The sequence below is a fragment of the Impatiens glandulifera genome, chromosome 4, assembly GCF_907164915.1.
Source record: "Impatiens glandulifera chromosome 4, dImpGla2.1, whole genome shotgun sequence".
NCBI classification, from domain to species: Eukaryota; Viridiplantae; Streptophyta; class Magnoliopsida; order Ericales; family Balsaminaceae; genus Impatiens; species Impatiens glandulifera.
This window is the reverse complement of record NC_061865.1, coordinates 2,654,080-2,674,875: the sequence shown is the minus strand read 5'-3', so window position 1 is coordinate 2,674,875 and position 20,796 is coordinate 2,654,080. Positions and strand designations below refer to the sequence as shown.

Here is a 20,796-nt window from a genome sequence, read left to right as displayed (position 1 = left end):
TTATAATATTTAATCAATTAAAATATTTATTTCATCACATTATTTCTATAAAAGAAATTAGAATATTTAATCAAATTAATATTCACCATGTCACATTATTTCTACAAAAGAAATCATAATGTTTCAAGCATTTTTGACTGAAGCCGCTTAAACATTTATATTGATTGCACGTTTGTATCTCATAATATCGGCACATATGCCACATTATTTCTCAAATCAAACACAAATTTTCTTGTAATTATTAGATTTCAAAAACATCAAATTAAACAAGTCTTTATGATGAACTATGTATATCAAATATATAATCAAATAACATAATCAAATGATATGTCATATATATTATAATTACTTCATATATCATTAAACAAATACCTTTCTAAAATACATCAATAATTGACAATTTATCTTTAATCAAATATAAAATAAATAATTATTATAAATAATTATTCATGTCATCAATTCGTCAATTTCTTAATTAATGATGACTTTTAACTTTCCATAGTAGTTATTGTATACCAAAAGACACAATAATTTTATGAAAAAAAATTAGAATTTTCTATTATAATAAAATAAATATACAATAATTTTTATTCACGTATGTATATAAATAACAAGTTAATGTAACACAAGTTATCATATTATTAGCTAATATGCATGATATATATATATAAGCAATCACTTAGCAACACAATATATAACAACAAATGTACCTCATGTCTTAATCGAAGTAATTACATTATCGTGTTTTGACCGATAATCCACGTGAAGCGACAACACTTAAAACAAATCTAGGTGGATCGTTCTCACCGAGATATTTCTTGCGAAAATATTTCGATTTACATAGTTATCTTTTTAAATGCTAATATAATGAGTTATAACACGAATGACATTCATTCTGTCATTACTAATCACATAATTTCTATAGATGAAATTAAAATGTTTCAAAATATTAATGACAACATCATTTTGACAAATTAAATTTTTACATAAGAAATCATTAGGATTCCCAATTCATTTCATAATTTCTTACATATAAAATTATAATGATGTCAACAATAATGATTAATGTCATTTTGATAAATCATATTTCTTATAAGAAATCGTCATCGATCCCATTAATCTCATAATTCACAAGAAATTTGAATGATTTTTACATCAATGACTCTCAAGTCATTTTAAGGAGTCTTATTTCTACCAAGAAAATCATTAACTATCCATTCATCTCATAATTTCTACACGAAATTAGAATGGTTTCAACATCAATGACTAAAGTCATTTTAATGAGTATGATTTCTATAAAGAAAGTATTGACTATCTCATTCATCTCATAATTTCTACTCAAGAAATTGAAATGAAGATTAAAATTTTTTAAAAAAAATGAATTTCATTTATTTTAATATTATTATTCTCGTAATAAATCGTTATAAGACAATTTTAAAGTGGGTATACTAACCATATATATTAAAATTATTCAAAGATAAATTAACAATATTATATTTTAATGCCTCACTAGTAAAGGAATTTTAAGTATATATATATATTTTTTTAACTTTGTGAGCTATAACTTTTTTAATTTGTGAGCTATAATATTTTTTTCTTGGCCCAACCCATTTTTATTAACAACACAAACACCCATCATTATCTCTCTTCTAATTAATCCAAAAATAAAATAGGCTTCCAACCAAACAAACCTAAAATTCTTTCCTTTTTTATTCTTAAAATTTTATCCTTTGGGCTTGGGCATTCTAAGAGGCTGGACCTGGTCCTTTAGATTGGACTTGACCTGTAAAAAAAAGTAAGTCTATAATAACTCTTTTTTTTTATGATTTTTAATATGTTTATTTATTTATCTATTTATTTTGACTACTTTTAAAATATGTTTGAATTTTATCTAATTAAAAAATTGGTTGACACAACTACACCATTCGAATTAATTTTTTAATCTCGTGTAAGGATACTGTGTTTATGAATTTCAAAAAATATATATTTTTTTGAAAAATGTTTGAAATATTTAAAAGTTATAAATTTGGAGGATGTAAAAAATGAGTGTCTACACTTGTGATTGATGCCAAAAATTGTGAAGAAAAGTACCATAAGTTGAATAACACTCCTAAACTCTTGTTGAAATTTTCAGATTATCTATAACCGAGTTTAAAATCTCAGTACAAGATTTCAAAAATAACTTAAAAGCTTGAAAATACTTGCAGCCTTTAAAGATTTGTTGAATTAAATAAATATACAAATAAATAAAATAAAACAACATGACTAAGATATAATAAAATTAAGTGTTACTATATTTAATAATAATTGAAAATTATAATATTAAAGGAAATAAATAAAAATAATAGGGAAGTAATGATAATAATAATAATAATATTAAATATATATTGTTTTGAGATTTAATGTTGTGGTTGATTCTTTTCCGAAATAAAAAAAAATGGAGGAAAAAAGAACAAAAAAAATTGCAAAAATATTGGTAATAAGGTGTGGTAACTATGAAGAAGCCCTACATCAATTCTTGATTCGGTTACTGATATATACCTAGGATTATATAGAAGTTAATTGTTAGATCCTTAAACGCTTGAATAAATCTAACTAGAGTTCGCCTAAATTTGAATTTCGGATGAAATTTTCATATCGTCTCCTTCCAGTGTAAGCTTGAAAAAGATGATATAAGAAACTCCTCCTATGATCAATTTATAAAATGTTTGTAAACAAAAATTGATAATGTACTGAAATTATGATGACTGTCAGAGTTTAGTGTTAATTTTTCTTTAACAATTTGTTGGTCCATACATTAATATGAGACTTGCAGCATATTTGTATGACAATTTTAAGTTAATTAGAACATTAATTTGATTGTTGTAATCTTGATTTAACCATCGGAGAAATTATGATCATCTTTCTCGTCTGTGAGGCAAAGGTCCAATGTGTTAATTAGTGTAGACAAGTCGCAAATCACTTACTTCATTTATTATTCTAGAAATTTGTATAATCCAACCTAACCAGGAATTCACATTCGACTGAAAGTAAAAAATCTTCTAAAAAACACCATCTAATTTATAGTGATTCTTTGTTATTGTTATGATAAGTTCTTGATTTGATATTCAAAAACTTGTTTATGTAATAAGAGGTGGATACCAACCCTAAGTTCCTAGGTTCGAGTCTGTTAGGCGGCAAGTTATGCGTCTGGTTAAATGGTTAAGTGTGTTTGCGACTACATACTTAATCCGTTATCCTATTTTTTATTTTTCCCCCAAAAAAGAACTTGTTAGTGCATTATTATTGATAAATTGGTGGGGCTAAGGTTAAGATGTACTTTGGTAAGTTGAGTTTTACATTTAACCATGATTCAACTCTTAACCGCGTTCACACTTAGAACAATCGATTTAGGGTGTTAATATTTGGTCTGAACCGAGGTGTTAATATTTGGTCTGAACCGAATAACCGATCGAATTCAAATTTACTGAATTCGAATTTCATTTTTGATTTTCAAATTGAATTTCAAATTTTGTTTTGAATTAGACTAATTTGAATTCAAGATTTAACAATAAAATTAAATCGAATTCCGTTCGAATTAGTTTGAATTAGAATAATTTGCTTTCAATATTTAACAATAAAATAAAAAAATCAAATCAAATTCGGTTCGAATTCGTATTATTCGAAATTCGAACCGAATATCAAATTCTAAGAAACCAAACCGATGAACTCGAATAACTCGAAAATTGAACAGATAAACACCCTTAATTTAGTTCATGTGTAAGGCACTGATTATAGTTGTATTTTGACAAATTTAATTTTTTTAAGTCGTTTTCGATCTAAGAAGGTTCTAAACATTTAAAAAAAATAGAAAATGACTTAGAATAAAATTTTACATTTCTGACACTAATCGTTTATCAATTTTCGGTTCATAATTACCATATACAAATGAAATTTAGATGAAAAGGGCATATCTCTTTTAAATCTTAGACTGGGACATACATAAAATCTTTTACAGAGAAACGAGATTAGGTTCGGGATTTACATTAATAATTTTTTGTAATATGTTATAATAAAATCTAAAATGCCAATTTGTTTCGGAGTAGAGACCGTCCATTTTGATGGGAATGTGGGACACATCACCGAAGCCCTTTTCCACGCGTAATCAAACGCTTAGCCGAAAAAATTTCTAAAATTTTTCTTTCTTAAGTTCTCGATAAGTAACTAGACGACGACTCTTAAAAATAATTAAAGCATGTCTAACTATTGCTAAGTTATATTTGGATTCAGTATCTCAATTTAAGATGAGACAACTCTTGATATAATCATTTTCTAGTTTTTTTTACTAGATTTGAGAGAAAAGTAAACCACGAGACTTAGGAAAATAATCGACTAAAACATTTTTCTAAAAGTACTCGAGGCAAGCCTACATTTAAAATATCTCATCTCTTACCGCTGGTGCAGTCGAGCAGAAAGAAGTAAGGAATGTGACTCAATCCAATTGCGAGCTACCAACCGCCTTAAAGACAAGGTTTAAATTGTTTTAAGTATCGAAAAACGAGACAGTGATAAAAAATAGAGCATACAAGACAATATATATTGTAAATGGAAACAAATTTGACCTCGTGTGAACATAAATGAATTTAACAAATATGTGTCCATTATCATTATTATTATTAATATTATGCCGCATCGCAAATCCAACTATCGATCTTCTAAAGTTAAATACTGTGTGGTAACGACCCATAAATATATCTCCTAAAACCCTTCATAAAAACATTAATCATAATTAAGATCAGTGAATTAAAATGTATCTGTCAAAAACTAGTTTGATATATTATTAAAAAACTTAAGAAGTATATTATTAAGAAGCATGTTTTTGCAAGTATAGAAATTTGAAAGATATTATTTCAAACCAGAGAGGTCCACGGGGAGAAAAAGATCACGGGAAATAAAGCCACTTTTGCAATGGGCCGCGTCACCTTCTCCGGTCTTCAATATATAGTAATTCAAGACAAATTAAATATTTTATCAACCAAATCAATAAAAACACAAAAATATGTAACAATTAACGTAGAATAAGATAGACAATTATTTACCTCCTTAGGCGAGAGGGTAAAATTTCTAGAACCAATTAAAAATGAAACTGTAGGCATCGAGGAAATTTGCCAACAATCCACATCTAAATGAATATTTGGAATTGGCAGCGAATCACAGAGCTATGTAAACATTTTATTTTATCATTTATTTGATTCAAATATTAATATTAATTATTTTAAACGAGAATAATAAATAAGTACCTTATTAACATATTTTAAAATAACAGTTTTTTTTTCTATTCCTCTTAAGCTGACTCTCCATATCCACACAACTATCATTTCACAAGTATTGCACATAAGTAAAACATCTGAAGTTCTTCTATTATTACTTCTATTAAATGAGCATAATCCAATTAGGGAACAAATTTTCTGAGATGGTGGCACCTGTTAAAAGTTAAGATAACATTAGAATTTGTGTATTTTAAGGTAAATCAGATTTAAAAAAAAAAAACAAAAAAATCTTTACTAGGAGCTTGTTCAGAATTGATTGTCCATGCACTCCAACGATTGTCTTGCATTTACTGTTAACAACTCCTCTAACTCCAATTTCATTGTTTATCATGGTAATCACATCCTACACTTATGAAAATCATTCATTATTTCTCGATCATCATTGTATGAATCACAAAAAAATAAAACCCTTTTTCAGTTTCACATACCGTTGGACCTGACAAAAAAAAGTTCCAGAATCCACCCTGGCAGAACAACCAGAAAAACCTGAAAAATGTACTCTATAATCAATGAATGACATGTTCTCATTTTCTTTTATTCATTACACCAACATGACCTCCCATTAAACAATATCTCTTAGTTTAAGAAATGACCTCTTCTTTTATGAATAACCGATGAAAGAGCTTACCTATTGGTTGACCCCTGACGAAGACTTCACTCATATCAAACTACAAGAGGAATATAGTTATAAAAAAAACAACCATAAAAATTAAAAATATGTTTATAAATTTTCTCAACCTGCCAAAAACCCTTATGGGTCACAGGACATAAGTATGATTCCCCTTGTAATGCCTTGGATCAATCACCCCAAACACAAGTTCACCTCCTTCCTCTTCTTTTGTGTTTCTATTTAGCCAAAATGAGAACACTGGATTCTGAATCAGACCCTGGTTCATCATGTTGTGCCTACAAGTATGAGTGAATACTCCTTATCTTAATGAGGAATATCACAACAAATTTGAATTTGACATAAGATAGTACATACCATACTGGAACAACACCTCCAGCTGAGATCTCCTGAAATCCAAGGCCATGAACACCATCAAACTTGGTAAACTTAAACACAAAACCGGACAGTCTTCTTGCTTCAATGAAGTCCTGTAGTTGTAGTAAACTTAAGTAATAGTATTAGTATTAAAGAAATAATGATTTGGAAAGTCTATGAAAGGATATGTTGTATATATATATATATATATATATATATATATATATAATAACCTGATTCTTAATTGTCAAACCACCAACTAAAACATCGTCTTGGCAAAAGTTGCCAGCAATTGAACCTGAACCATGGAATATCTCAGCAGATGTTCCTGTGCAAAACAACAACATTATGTTTCAAGTCAATGTCACCTTCATGATTACATGAAGTTATTTCTATAAAAGTTGCAACAGACACCTAACCGTTGACTTTATATGTTCTTGATTGACTGGCATTGTATTTGGAATGAAAATGAGACGCAGGCTGCAGCAGAAATAGAGGCGATACATTGTATGAAAAATTGTATGAATGATATATACATTGTATAAATATGATCTAACTTACATATAAGTAGCATTTTGAGGAAGGTATCCACAGATTAGAGCTTCCTGTATCAAACATTACAGTGAAGTTCTGTGGCGGTGTACCGATTGAAATCTCACCATAGTACTGCATGTTCATGTAATTCTTTAGCCCTACAATGCCGCGAGCAATTTTAGAATCCAGTATTTGCCTGGTAAGTCGAGCAGCGTTCCGATTGTTTTCATCTAACTTAAACTTTTTGAGTCTAATTCTAACGAATCCATCGTTGGATTCAGAAAACACCAGCTGAAGAAGGATGAATGAAAGAAAAAAGGAGAATAACTGCTGCTCTAAACTTTGTTCCCATGCTTGACCAACTGCAAAAGCGATTTGAAGAACTTGATTAATTAACAAAACGAATGAGAAGTAGAAGTGCAAGAAGAACGAAGATTTGGAAATACTTGGATGATTATGTTTCTTCGCTTTAGCGAATCGATAGTGATGGATGGGGACATTTCTAGAGATGAAATTGTTCTCCCAAAGTAGTTTTTGCATGATCGTGTAAGTGACGACGGGGAAAGCAAATGAACAAGGAGGGTTAAGGTTATATTTCCTAAATCCCTTTTATTAAAAAATATTATTAACTTTATCTATTTTATTAAAAATTAATATTAATTAAATATCATATAATACTTTATATAAATATTAATATAAAACATATTGTAATAAAAATCTTATTGTATTATAAAAATAAAAATTATTATAAAACTTATTAAACAAGATAAGTCAAATAAATATGTATTTTATTTTAATAGTTTTGACTTCGAAAAGGAGAGGAAGCTCTCCATTTGTTTTGAATTCACAATCTGGATAAGACCTATTATTTTATTTTTTTTAAGAAAACGACATCATTCTACTAAATAAACTTAAAAGGGAAATATGGAGTTTTGAAATGAAATGGACACACAACCGCGTAAGGAAAGAAAAATAATAAACTCAACGAAATATTCAATGAAAATAAGTCCACGAATTAACGTGGCATGACACGTGGGTAGGAGAGAGAAAATTTTCAAATGTCCCAAAACGGTAATTTCGGATCCCGAAACGGTAATTTCAAGTTTTGAAACGGCCATTTCGGAAGAAAAAAATTCTTCCCGAAATTAGTAATTTCGGGACCCGAAATGAGTGGTATCGAGACCCAAAACGGCCATTTTTGAAAAAAAAATTCTTCCTGAAATGAGTGGTTTCGGGACCCGAAACGGCCATTTCGAAAAAATTTGTTTTTTTTTTCTTCCCGAAATGAGTGGTTTTGGGACCCGAAATGAGCGCTTTTGGGACATGGAGACACCTGGCAGGCCACGTCGAATTTGTGGACCTGCTTTCGTTGAATCTTTCGTTCAGTTTATTAATCCTCTAAGGAAAAAAAACAAAATTGAAATCAAACGGATATCAAACAAACGAAAAAAAGTTTATCGCGCCTTGAACGATGAGACCGAGTCTTTACCGTGTCGCGTCCGTTCAACCTGCGTTCCAATTGACCTTGACCAAAGCCTAAGCCACTTTGACTTCAGCTCAAACCACGCCTAAAGACGACCCAACTCACGCACAAACCACGCCAAGAACAGGTGGTCTACCTCGCGTACGGTTAAACTCGTTCCTGGAGTTATTTTTTTAATTTCAAACATTTTTGATATTTAAAAGTTTTAAATTATTTTTTAAAAATTCGAAAAATAAAAAACTAATTTAAATTATTTATAGAATAATATCATAAAAAAATATTTTATTAAAGACTAGTTTAAATTTATTTTTAAATATAACTTCTTTAAACTAATATTTTCAAGTACTTTTCAATAAATCTTGACACCAATTACATGTATTGAAATTTAATTTAAAAAATAATCGGACAAATAAAACCTTCAATCCAACTTCTTAAAGCCAAAATTTCTTGAAATAGACCTTATTCTTTAACGAGCGTTGTTAATTTATTGCGAAAACTCTTTACTTAAGTGTAACCAAATAGCGAATTCAAAAGAATTATCTAACTTACGTTTGTATACGTAAATATTTTATTGATATTCTTAAAAATCAAATATAAATTCTTTCAAATTAAGTTGCTAGCGGTTTGTTATGACAAATTGTAAAAAAAATACTCGTAGCCGAGATTCTAAAAAAAAAAGTTAATTTAAAAATAATTTCTCCTAAAAGATATTTCTAAAAGGATTTTTTTAAAACTTAATTGAGCTATCCCATTTTGATAAAAACAAATTCTCACGGACCCAAACCCGAGGCATAAAATGCATCGAGAGAGCACTTCTCCTTGGCGACTCTACTGGGGTTTATCCTATTTAACTCGAAAAACAAATTTTGACTATAAAAATTTATGTTTTTACTGTTTTAAACTCTTGATAATAGATATATTAGGAAGGTATGCCACACAAATGTTGTCTAGAGCTTTATCCTAATAATTACTAGACATGTTTAAATAAAAAAAGGTACATAATCCTCTTATGAAGAAGTATCACGAGATGATGTATGTACTTCTATAATTAATTGCAAGGACTGTCAATGTCAATGATGAATGAAAATATGTTACAAACCAAGGATCGATGTCGCAAGATATTTGAACTAGAATGCAAAGGATTGATCTTCTTTCCTATGATGAGATATCCTCTGGACATTGTCCATGCATTGTGGAGATGGAAAAGTTCTCAATTGAGTTTATGCTTCTCGATTTATGATAGTGTTACCCTTCCATTATTGGTGAGCAAATACTCTTTTATGATAGTGTTACCCCCTCCATTATGGAAAAGTTCTCAATTGTTTGGTGTGTATTATGACTATTTGATCATGTTATTAACTCTTGTTTTCTAAAACTATTAATGATTTTTATTTATAGTGAGATAACCCGCGGGTTGACTTGCCTAACATGCAATCCACCTTGGGTTGGGTTGGGTTGGGGATTTTCAACCCGTCGGGATGGAGGCCGACTTGCCATTGATCCGTCAAACAATGAGTTTTGGTGGGTAGGCCTGCCCTGCCGTGGGTTGGCCCGTCTGACCGCTCTAGTTGTGAATGAGTTTATATAAGAAATCTATAAGTCTCAGATTTCCAAAAGTCCTAATTATATATATATTTATCATAATCCTATCCAATATAGAATTAGGTCGGCCCATTAACGATGCCCAAATATTTAAGTCTACTCAATTGAAATACCGTTGTTATTGATGAATATATTGTGGCTATTGATCTTAGCCACATTTAATATACCGGTTGCCAACTGTTGCTAGCTACATGATTAACTACAGGAATAATTTACTGTCGCTAATGATGTGTTTTAGGAAATTAAAACTCACCCAATGTTTTTATAATTATTTATACTAAATAAGCAATTTTTTAAATTATAAAAATTAAAAAATTAAGAAACTAGAACATTCATTAGCAAAAACAAAGAAACATATTAATATTTCTATTAAATATAATTATTGTTTTTCAATGATATAAAGTGAATATAAAATACATCAATTATAAAATTAAAGATATAAAATTGAATCCTCACATCACATCAGAAAACTCTTTTTTATTATTATTACATAGTCTTCAATATCTGTCCATGATAAAAACAATGAATGAGATGATAATTCTACAAATAAAATTTATAATTGATTAAGAGGGAGTAATATTAATATCTGTAGTTAAACCGATCTTCATCCTAGATAAAATAAAATTTGAAAAGAAATTTTGCATGTTAGTTATGTAATATGTCAAAACCATAATATAAAAAGAAATTTTAAAGGTACTATTTAGTCAATTACCATGTTTATATGACAACATAAATCATAGATTTAAATGAATTGAGTTATTATCAGATAAAAAAAATCAAAGTATAATTCATTTATCCAGGATTTTAAAGGTACTATTCATTTATCCAGGTGGAATATTGGGAAATATAATAGAGAATTCATCAGATCTAAGACAACATTAATAATGTCTAAAGCAAATAATCTGGAAATATATTATCTGAATTCCAAATATCAACCTTTCCTCTTCTTATGTTTTGATTGATTCCCTACAAACAAAACCATAAATTTTAATAAATAAACTAGATTTTTAACAAAGATTAACTTACATTATCTTTTCTGTTAAAATTTTAACCTTATATAACCATTCATCTTTCTGCACAACTATTTCTAGTCCACTACATAATATCAAATGTTACCAAAAAAGTTGATAATAATACAACAAATAATGTTCTAAACTCACAAATTTTTAAGTCTATCAGACTATCAACATTAAATTGCCCCAAAATCTACAAAAGTTTGTTTATCCAATTACATTTCATACATAATATATTTTTGACAGATTGACTACCATCAAATGCTTCTTGCCAATTCCTTTCTTGTGCAGAACTCTCAAGAGCTTTTGACTTGTCCAATCTTTAAATTATAAAGAGTATGTAAATGATGCCTAAATGTTCATCATGGTTAATACGATATTAAATAAATTGTAAATTAATAAAAAAATAATTTTATCCTTAAAAAAAGACATTATCACAAAGTAAATTTTTTTACTTATATTGACATCAGCTTGAGTTCGTAGTCTTCTTAATCCCTTAGAAAAACATGATTAATGTTAGCATCGGCAATATCGCAATCCGACGTAATGACAATAATTTTCTTTAGAATTTAGATTGCAGCTTGAAGATAATTAATATATTTGAGAATTTAATCAAATGAAAATGATTATCATTCTTCTTCTTCACATTCACGTTTTTGTCAAGTCAAATTAGACATTTTATAAATATGACTAAAGTTGTAAAGCCATACTTATAAAGATCATTTTTCTTTGCTCCAAGTAATTTCACTAACTTGATTTCAACATATTTCACTAGATCTTCAAGCTCAATCTTATATTCTAAAACAAAAAATAAGATAATAGTAAAAATTCAACTCATGACCTCTAAGTATTATTGCCACAAACAAGGAATAACTTAAGTAAGTTACAATGATATTGTTATGTCTTAATCATCAAATTCAACTAGTTTGCAGGTTTATTTAGATTAATAAAAAAAAATTATCAATATTGTTTCACTTAATACTCAAAACAACATGTTAGTTTATCATACTCATAACTAACGTAAAGATATTTTGGACAGACAATTATTTGTATGAAAGAAAATAAACACATATATTTCACAATCTCAAAATATAGTAATTTCATCAAAGATGAATCTTGATCATTGAAAGTCAAATGCTACCTGCTACCTCGAGTATACTCAAAAATATTCTAATTAGCAAGGATATCTATACAATATGTTACTCCTGGTTCAGGGCTAAGGCATTGTTTTTAGTTTTATTTTGGGAAATTTAATTATCTAAGTCATTTTTAATCTAGGAAGGTTCTAAACATTTTTTAAAATTTTAAAAAATAGAAAATTACTTAGAATAATTTTTTTACATTTCTGACCCTAATCGTTTATCAATTTTCGGTCCAAATTTACCATTTACACCGCAGGTAATTCGGTTAAACTTAGATGAAATTTTCTGTACTGAAATGTCTTAATATAGATAAAATTTAGGAGAAAATAGTATCTCTTTTATATCTAGAACTAGGGCATAATTAAAATCTTTTAAAGAGAAACGAGATTAAGTTCAAGATTTAAATTTTATAAATAATTGTGTAACATGTCATGTCATGATAAAATAAAATAAAATCAAATTTGTTTCGGAATAGTGATTGTTCATTTTGATGGACGTGTGTGACACAACAACGAGGCCATTTCCCATACATAACTAAGCGCTGAGCCAAAAAAAAATTCTAAAAAAATTCATTCTTAATTTCTCGATAAGTAACTAGGTGATGACTCTTAAAAAGCACAAAAGTATGTCTAACTATTGCTAAGTAATATTGCAGTTCCTCATCACAATTTAAGATGAGACGACTCTTGATAGAGTCATTTTCCCGTTTTGTTTTACGAGATTCAAGAGGAAAATAAACCACAGGACTTAAGAAAATAATTGACTAAATCATTTTTCTAAAAACACTCGGGTCGAGCCTACATTTAAAATTCCTCGTTTCTTACGGCGGGTGCAGTCAAGTAGAAAATAAGGCATGAGACTCAAACCAATTGCGAGCTATGAATTATCTTAAAACGTGTTTAAAATATTTTAAAGATCGAAAAATGAGTCATAGAAAAAAAATAAAACATACAAGACTCAATATAAATGTTGTAAATGGAAACAAATTTGATTCAAATATTCTTATGAACATAAATAATTTAACAAATATGTGTCAATTATTTTTATTATTAATATTATGCTGTATCGACAAATCCAACTTTCAATCCGCCATAGTCAAATACTGTGGAGGTAACGACTCATGAATATGTCCCCCAAAACCCTTCATAGATAAAACAAAGATAATCATGATTAGTGAATTAATACATAATTGTCTTAGGGTATGTTTGACGAGGTGGAATTGGAATTGAAATTCTAATTTCATGAGAATTGACATTGAATTACAATTCAATTCCTATGCTTGAAAAAATTATAGAATTGTAATTCAATTCCAATTCCTATGTTTGGAAAAATGATAGAATTGTAATTCAATTCTAATTCTTATGTTTGTAAAATAAAATATCGGTTCAAAATATTAATTTTTTAAATATGTTTTCACGTTTTTGGCACATTTAATACGTTTTTGACATGTTTAACACATTTTCACACGTTTAACATGTTTTTTACGTTTTTGATATGCTTAACACGTTTTTGACATTTTTAATACGTTTAACATGTTTTTCACACTTATTAACAAGTTTAACACGTTTTTTCACGTATTTGAACTTTTTTAACATGTTTAATACGTTTTTCACACGTTTAACTTGTTTTCACATTTTTACACGTTTTACACATTTTTGACACGTTTAACACGTTTTTTTATGTTTTGACACATTTAACACATTTTTCACACGTTTAACACATTTAACACATTTTCACACGTTTTTCACATTTAACACGTTTTTCACATGTTTAACATGTTTTTCACGTTTTTGGCACGTTAAACATATTTTTGGCATGTCTAACACGTTTTACACATTTTGACACGTTTAACATGTTTTTCATACTTTGACAAGTTTAACACGTTTTTAACACATTTTTCACACGTTTTAACACGCTTTCACGTTTCTCACACGTTTTAACACGTTTTCACATTTTTTACACTTAATCCCGTTTTTAACACGTTTCCACGTTTTTGGCACATTTAACACGTTTTTGACAATTTTAATACGTTTAACATGTTTTTCACACATTTTAATAGGTTTAAAACGTGTTAAATATGTCAAAAACGTAGTGTCGTGTTAAACGTATCAAAAATGTGTTAAACGTGCCAAATAAGTGAAAAACTTGTTAAACGTGCCAAAACGTGAAAAAGTGTTAAATGTGTTAAAAACGTGTTAAATGTATTAAAAATGTGTCAAACGTTTCATAAACGTAAAAAACATGTGAAACGTGTCAACGTGTTAAACGTGTTTAATGTGTTAAAAACGTTTTAAATGTGTTAAAAACATTTTAAACGTGTTAAAAACATGAAAACGTGTCAAAAATGTGTTAAACGTTCCAAACATTTAAAAAACTTGTTAAACGTGCCAAAACGTGAAAAACATGTTAAACGTGTCAAAAATGAGATAAATGTGTTAAATGTGTCAAAAACGTGAAAACGTGATAAATGTGTCAAAAACGTAAAAAAAAACGTGTTAAATAGTCCAAAGCGTGAAAATATGTTAAACGTGTCAAAATGAGGTAAATGTGTCAAAATTGTAAAGAAATGTGTTAAATCTGTCAAAACGTAAAAAAAACGTGTTAAATGTGTCAAAATTGTGTAAACGTGATAAACGTGTCAAAAACGTGTAAAAAATGTGAAAAACTTGTTAAACGTGCCAAAATGTGCCGAGATGTAAAAAACGTGTTAAACGTGTCAAAAACATATTAAACGTGTTAAAAACGTGAAAATCATGTTAAACGTGTCAAAAACGCGTTGAACGTGTCAAGGACATGTTAAACGTGTCAATGACGTGAAAATGTGTTAAATGTGTCAAAACGTGTTAAACATGCCAAAAACGTGTTAAACGTGTCAAAAATGTGTTAAAAACGTGAAAATCATGTTAAACGTGTCAAAAATGTGTTAAACATGTCAAGGACGTGTTAAACGTGTCAAGAACGTGAAAAATGTGTTAAATGTGTCAAAAACGAGTCAAGGACGTAAAAAACGTTTTAATGTGTCAAAATGTGTTAAATGTGTCATAAACGTGTTAAAGGTGCTAAAAATGTGTTCAACGTGTCAAAACGTGTTAAAAACGTGAAAACATGTTAAACATGTCTAAAACGTGTTAAGGACGTGTTAAACGTGTCAAGGACGTGTTAAACGTGTCAAGGACGTGAAAAACGTGTTAAATGTGTCAAAAATGTGTTAGACGTGTCAAGGACGTGAAAAACGTGTTAAATGTGTCAAAACGTGTTAAAAATGTCAAAAACGTGTTAAACGTGTTAAAAATGTGAAAATCATGTTAAACGTGTTAAACGTGTCAAGGACGTGTTAAACATGTCAAGGACGTGAAAAACGTGTTAAACGTGTCAAAAACGTGTTAAACGTGCCAAGGAAGTGAAAAACGTGTTAAATGTGTCAAAATGTGTTAAACGTGTTAAACGTGCCAAAAACGTGTCAAAATGTGTTAAACGTGTTTAAAATGTGAAAATCATGTTAAACGTGTCAAAAACGTGTTAAACGTGTCAAGGACGTGTTAAACGTGTCAATGACGTGAAAAACATGTTTAATGTGTCAAAAACGTATTAAACGTGTCAAGGACGTGAAAAACGTGTTAAATGTGTCAAAACGTGATAAATGTATCAAAACGTGTTAAACGTGCCAAAAACATGTTAAACGTGTCAAAGACGTGAAAAACGTGTTAAATGTGTCAAAAACGTGTTAAACGTGTCAAGGATGTGAAAAACGTGTTAAATGTGTCAAAACGTGTTAAACGTGTCAAAATTGTGTTAAACGTGTCAAAAACGTGTTAAACGTGTTAAAAACGTAAAAATCATGTTAAACGTGTCAAAAACGTGTTAAACGTGTCAATGACGTAAAAAACGTGTTAAATGTGTCAAAAATGTGTTAAATGTGTAAAAAAAACGTGTTAAACGTGTGAAAAACGTGTTAAACGTGTTAAAAATATGTTAAACGTGTTTAATGTGTGAAAAACGTGTTAAGCATGTCAAAAAATGAAAAACGTGTTAATTTGGAATTACAATTCCGACCTAAAAAGATTGAAATTGAGAACTATCAAATTACACTATATTGAATTCCATTGGAATTCTATTTCCAATTCCAATTCTTAATATTAAAGTGTCTAACGAACATAAGAATTGGAATTGGACCCTCCAATTTCAATGCCAATTCCAGGGTTATCAAACACACCCTCAACCTCTTTGACATATTATGAAAAAAATTATGATGTATATTTTCTAGATTTTAAAAAAAAATTATCATTTAGTTAATAAATCAATATCTCAAATTCAGCTTTTTAACTTATAAAAATAAGAATTAATCTTAACTCACTAATATAATTCAAATAAAAAGAATATTTGAATAAGAGATTAAAGATCTCATGATTAAGAATTCTTTAAATTGAGGATAGCCACACTTTGAGACACCTTCTTAAATTCATCAATAAAATTTTCAAATTGTTTTCATTATTGCAAGTATTTAAAAAGAAATAGATTATGTCAAACCAGATAGGTCGCGAGTAGAAAGATCTCTAGAAATAAAGCCACTTGTGCAATTAGTCTTATCTCCTTCTCCGGTCTTCATTATATACTAATTCAAGACAAATTAAATATTTTATATCAGTTCAATTAAAATACAAAATATGTAACCATTAAAGTAAAATAAGATAGACAATCATTTACCTCCTTAAGTGAGAGGTTAAAATTTCTAGAACCAATTAAAAACGAAACTATAGGCATTGAAGAAATTAGCAAACAATCCACATCTGATTGCATATTTGGTGTTGACAACGAATCACATAGCCGATGTAAACACTAGTTTTTTTTATCATTTATTTGATTCAACTGTTAATATTAATTATTTTAAATGAGAATAATAAATATTTACCTTGTTAGCATAGTTTTAAATAACAGTTTTACTTTGATTCCTCTTATGCTCACTCTCCATCCACACAACATTTCACAAGTATTGCACTTAACGATAGAGAAAATATCTAATGTTCTATTATTACTTCCATAAACTAGGCATAATCCAATTATGGAACAAATTTTCTGATATGGTGACGCCTATTAAAAGTTAAGACAACATTATAATTTGTGTATTTGAAGGAAAATCATATTTCAACAAAAATAACAAGCCTTTATTAAGAGCTTTTTCAGAATGGTTTGTCCATACACTTCAACAATTGACTTTCATTCATGGTTAACTACTTTGGTGACTCCAATTTCATGATTTATCATGGTAATCACAGCCTACACTTATGAAAATCCTTTAATATTTATTGGCCATTGTATGAATGACAAAAAATAAAACCCCTTTTCATTTTCACATAACGTTGGATCTGACAATAAAGAAGTTCCAGAATCCACCATTGCAGAACAACGAAAAATACCTGAAAATGTACTCTATAATCAATAAATGACATTTTTTTCTCTTTTTCTCTTATTCATTTCACCAACATGACCTCCCCATTAAACAATATCTCTTAGTTTAAGAAATTACCTCTTCTTTTATGAATGACCGATGAAAAAACTTACCCATTGGTTGACCCTTGACGAACCCATATCAAACTACAAGAGCAAGCACAATATATGATTATAAAAGAAATAAACATAAAAATTAAAAATATGTATATAAATTTCCCAACTTGCCAATAACTCTTGTGGGTAAGAGGTACATAAGTATGGTTCCCTTGATAATGCCTTGAATCAATCCTACCAAACACAAGTTCACCTCCTTTCTCATCTTTTGTATTTCTATTAAGCCAAAATGAGAACACTTGATTTTGAATCAGACCCTGGTTCATCATGTTGTACCTGCAAATATGAGCGGATACTCCTTATCTTAAAGAGGAATATCACAACAAATTCTAATTTGACATAAGATAGTACTTACCATACTGGAGCAACACCTCCATGTGAGATCTCCTGAAATCCAAGGCCAAGAACGCCATCAAACTTGGTAAACTGAAACACAAAACCGGACAGTGTTGTTGCTTCAATGAAGTCCTGTAGTTGTAGTAAACTTAAAGAATAGTATTAGTATTAATGAAATGAAAGGATATAATCTGATTCTTAATTGTTAAACCACCAACTAAAACATTGTCTTTGCTAAACTTGCCAGATATTGAATTTGAACCATAGTGTATCTTAGCAGATGTTCCTATGCAAAACCACATAATTATGTGTTTCAAGTCAATATCACCTTCCTGCTTAGTTGCTTACATGAAGTTATTTTTTTAAAAGTTGCAACAGACACCAACCGTTCTTTTTATAAGTTCTTGAACGACGGGCATAGTATTTGGAATGATAATAACACGCACACTGCAGCAGAAATAGAGGCAAATTCAACATAATTTTCTCCCCTCATAGTATAATCTTGTGTATAAATATGATCAAACTTACTGAGAAATAGCTCTTTGAGGAAGGTAGCCACATATTAGAGCTTCCTGTATCAAAAAGCACAGTGAATTTCTGTGGTGGTGTACCGATTGAAATCTCACCGTAGTACTGCACGTTAATGAAATTCTTTAACTTTACAATGCCGCCAGCATTTTGAGAATCCAGTAGTTGCGGGTTAAGTCGAGCAGGGATCATGTTGTTTTTATCTAATTTAAACTTTTTCAGTCCAATTCTAACGAATCCATTGTTGGATTCAGAAAACACCAGCTGAAGAAGGATGGATGAAAGAAATAGATTTTGCTGATGAAAAGGTGGCGTTAAATGCATGATCGTGTTCATGACGACGGAAAAGAATGTTTAGGGTCATATTCCCTGAATCTCCATCAATTTATTATTGAAATGTTCAAATTACCATCTTTTTCATCAAATTATTATCTTTTTTATATCTAAATAATTAAAATAAAGATTAACTTAAATAATATATATGAAAATAAAATATATAATATACAAGACATTCAAATAAAATTATATTATAGGAAAAAAAGTTCACTTAGAGTATATACTTGTAAAACTATCACTTAGATGTATGTACTAATAAAAGGTCATTTAAACATATGTACTATCAAAAATTGGCTCATTTAGCCTATTTTCATAACCATGATTAATTTTTATTTTTAAATTTATATATTTATTAATTAAATATTAATATATTTTCTCTCTCCTTCTTTTTCATTAATTAAACTAGGTAATTTATTTTTTTCTTAAATTTTTTATTATTTTAATATTAATTTTTCTTTTATATTTCATCTTCTTTTTTTATTAGTTTTTATTTCTCATATTTCTTAAATTGTCATTTTTTTAAAAAAATTAACAATTTATTTATGAATTTTATGTTTTAGTGTAATATTTTTTTGAAGGATTTTTTCTTATTTAATTTAATATAATAAAAATAAAAAAGGATTTTTTTTCTTATTTAGTTTAATATAAATAAAAATAAAATTAATAATTTTTTATTTAATTTTTATTCACGACTTATATTAGTAGTAAATGAATTGTTTTGTCTAATATTTGATTATTACTCTTTTAGTGTTTGATGAATGAGTTTTTATTATTATTCAATTCTTAATTAATTTATTTTTGTGTTGAAAGATTTTTATTTTTGAAAGAATTTTCATTGTTATATTCAGTTATTGAGATCAAATAATTTTAAAATAATTAATAAGTAATGTGAATATAAAAAAAAATATATAAAAAAAGAAATATAAAGTTAAAATAATTAATGATGAATGCGTGTGTATATATATATATATATGTATATATATATATATATATATATATATATATATATATATATATATATATATATATATATATATATATATATATATATATATATATATATATTAAAATTAAAATAATCAACTATAAATACTCATATAAATAATAAAAAATTATAAATAGAGAGAGAAAATAGAGGGTTCATTTATTAGTAATAAATGAAATAAAAATTAAAAAGAAAGAGAGAGAAAATATATTAATATTTAATTAATAAATATATAAATTTAAAAATAAAAGTTAATCATAGTTAGGCTAAATGAGCCAATTTTTGATAATAAGTTTAAATGACATATTATTAGTACATACGTTTAAGTGAACTAGTTCTACAAATACATGTCTAAGTGAACTTTTTTCCTATATTATAATATAAGTCAATATATACCCATAATCGAAATATTTTATTTTTAGTCCCCAATCGAACTATTATGCATCACAGTCAATTCATTATATTATAGCGAGATTCAAATCTTTATTATGAATTATGAACACGTAACCATTATATCATTTAATTGTTAATTTATTTTATAATTTTATACATTAATATAAATACATATATATAATTATATAACTAACAATTAAAAATAAATCATTCAATTTATAATAAAATAAAATAAAATTATTCTCAATACTCAATCCTCCTCACTATCACTATTTATTGTTTGAATACAAAAGAGAAACAAATTAATACATTTTTATACAAATATATTATGAATTAATTTTTAAATAAATTGTTATATATAAAAATATTTAATATATAATTATATAGATATAAAATGAATTATTTTTTAAATAAAATTTTGTATATATATATTTAATATATAATTATATAGATATAAAATAATTAATAAAAATAAAATTATTTATCTATATATAAAATTATTTATTTTAAAAATATAAAGTAAAATAAAAAAGATAATACTTTTGACATTCTTAATTAATACACATTCATTCTTTTTTTAAATATATA

General features: G+C 27.7%; 1 protein-coding gene and 1 pseudogene across 1 annotated transcript; both read right to left on the bottom strand.

Moving 5' to 3' along the window:
* Positions 1 to 1,723: 1,723 nt before the first annotated feature.
* LOC124933819 lies at positions 1,724 to 7,368 on the bottom strand (annotated as a pseudogene).
* Positions 7,369 to 13,149: 5,781 nt separating this feature from the next.
* On the bottom strand, positions 13,150 to 18,818 carry LOC124933818 (aspartic proteinase A1-like). The gene is made up of 7 exons (XM_047474258.1): positions 18,495 to 18,818; positions 18,353 to 18,413; positions 18,155 to 18,252; positions 17,986 to 18,095; positions 17,738 to 17,906; positions 17,628 to 17,660; positions 13,150 to 13,209 (listed from the first exon to the last, which is right to left on the bottom strand). The coding sequence occupies exons 1-7, from the start codon at positions 18,816 to 18,818 to the stop codon at positions 13,150 to 13,152; spliced, it is 855 nt and encodes a 284-aa protein (XP_047330214.1).
* Positions 18,819 to 20,796: the final 1,978 nt, after the last annotated feature.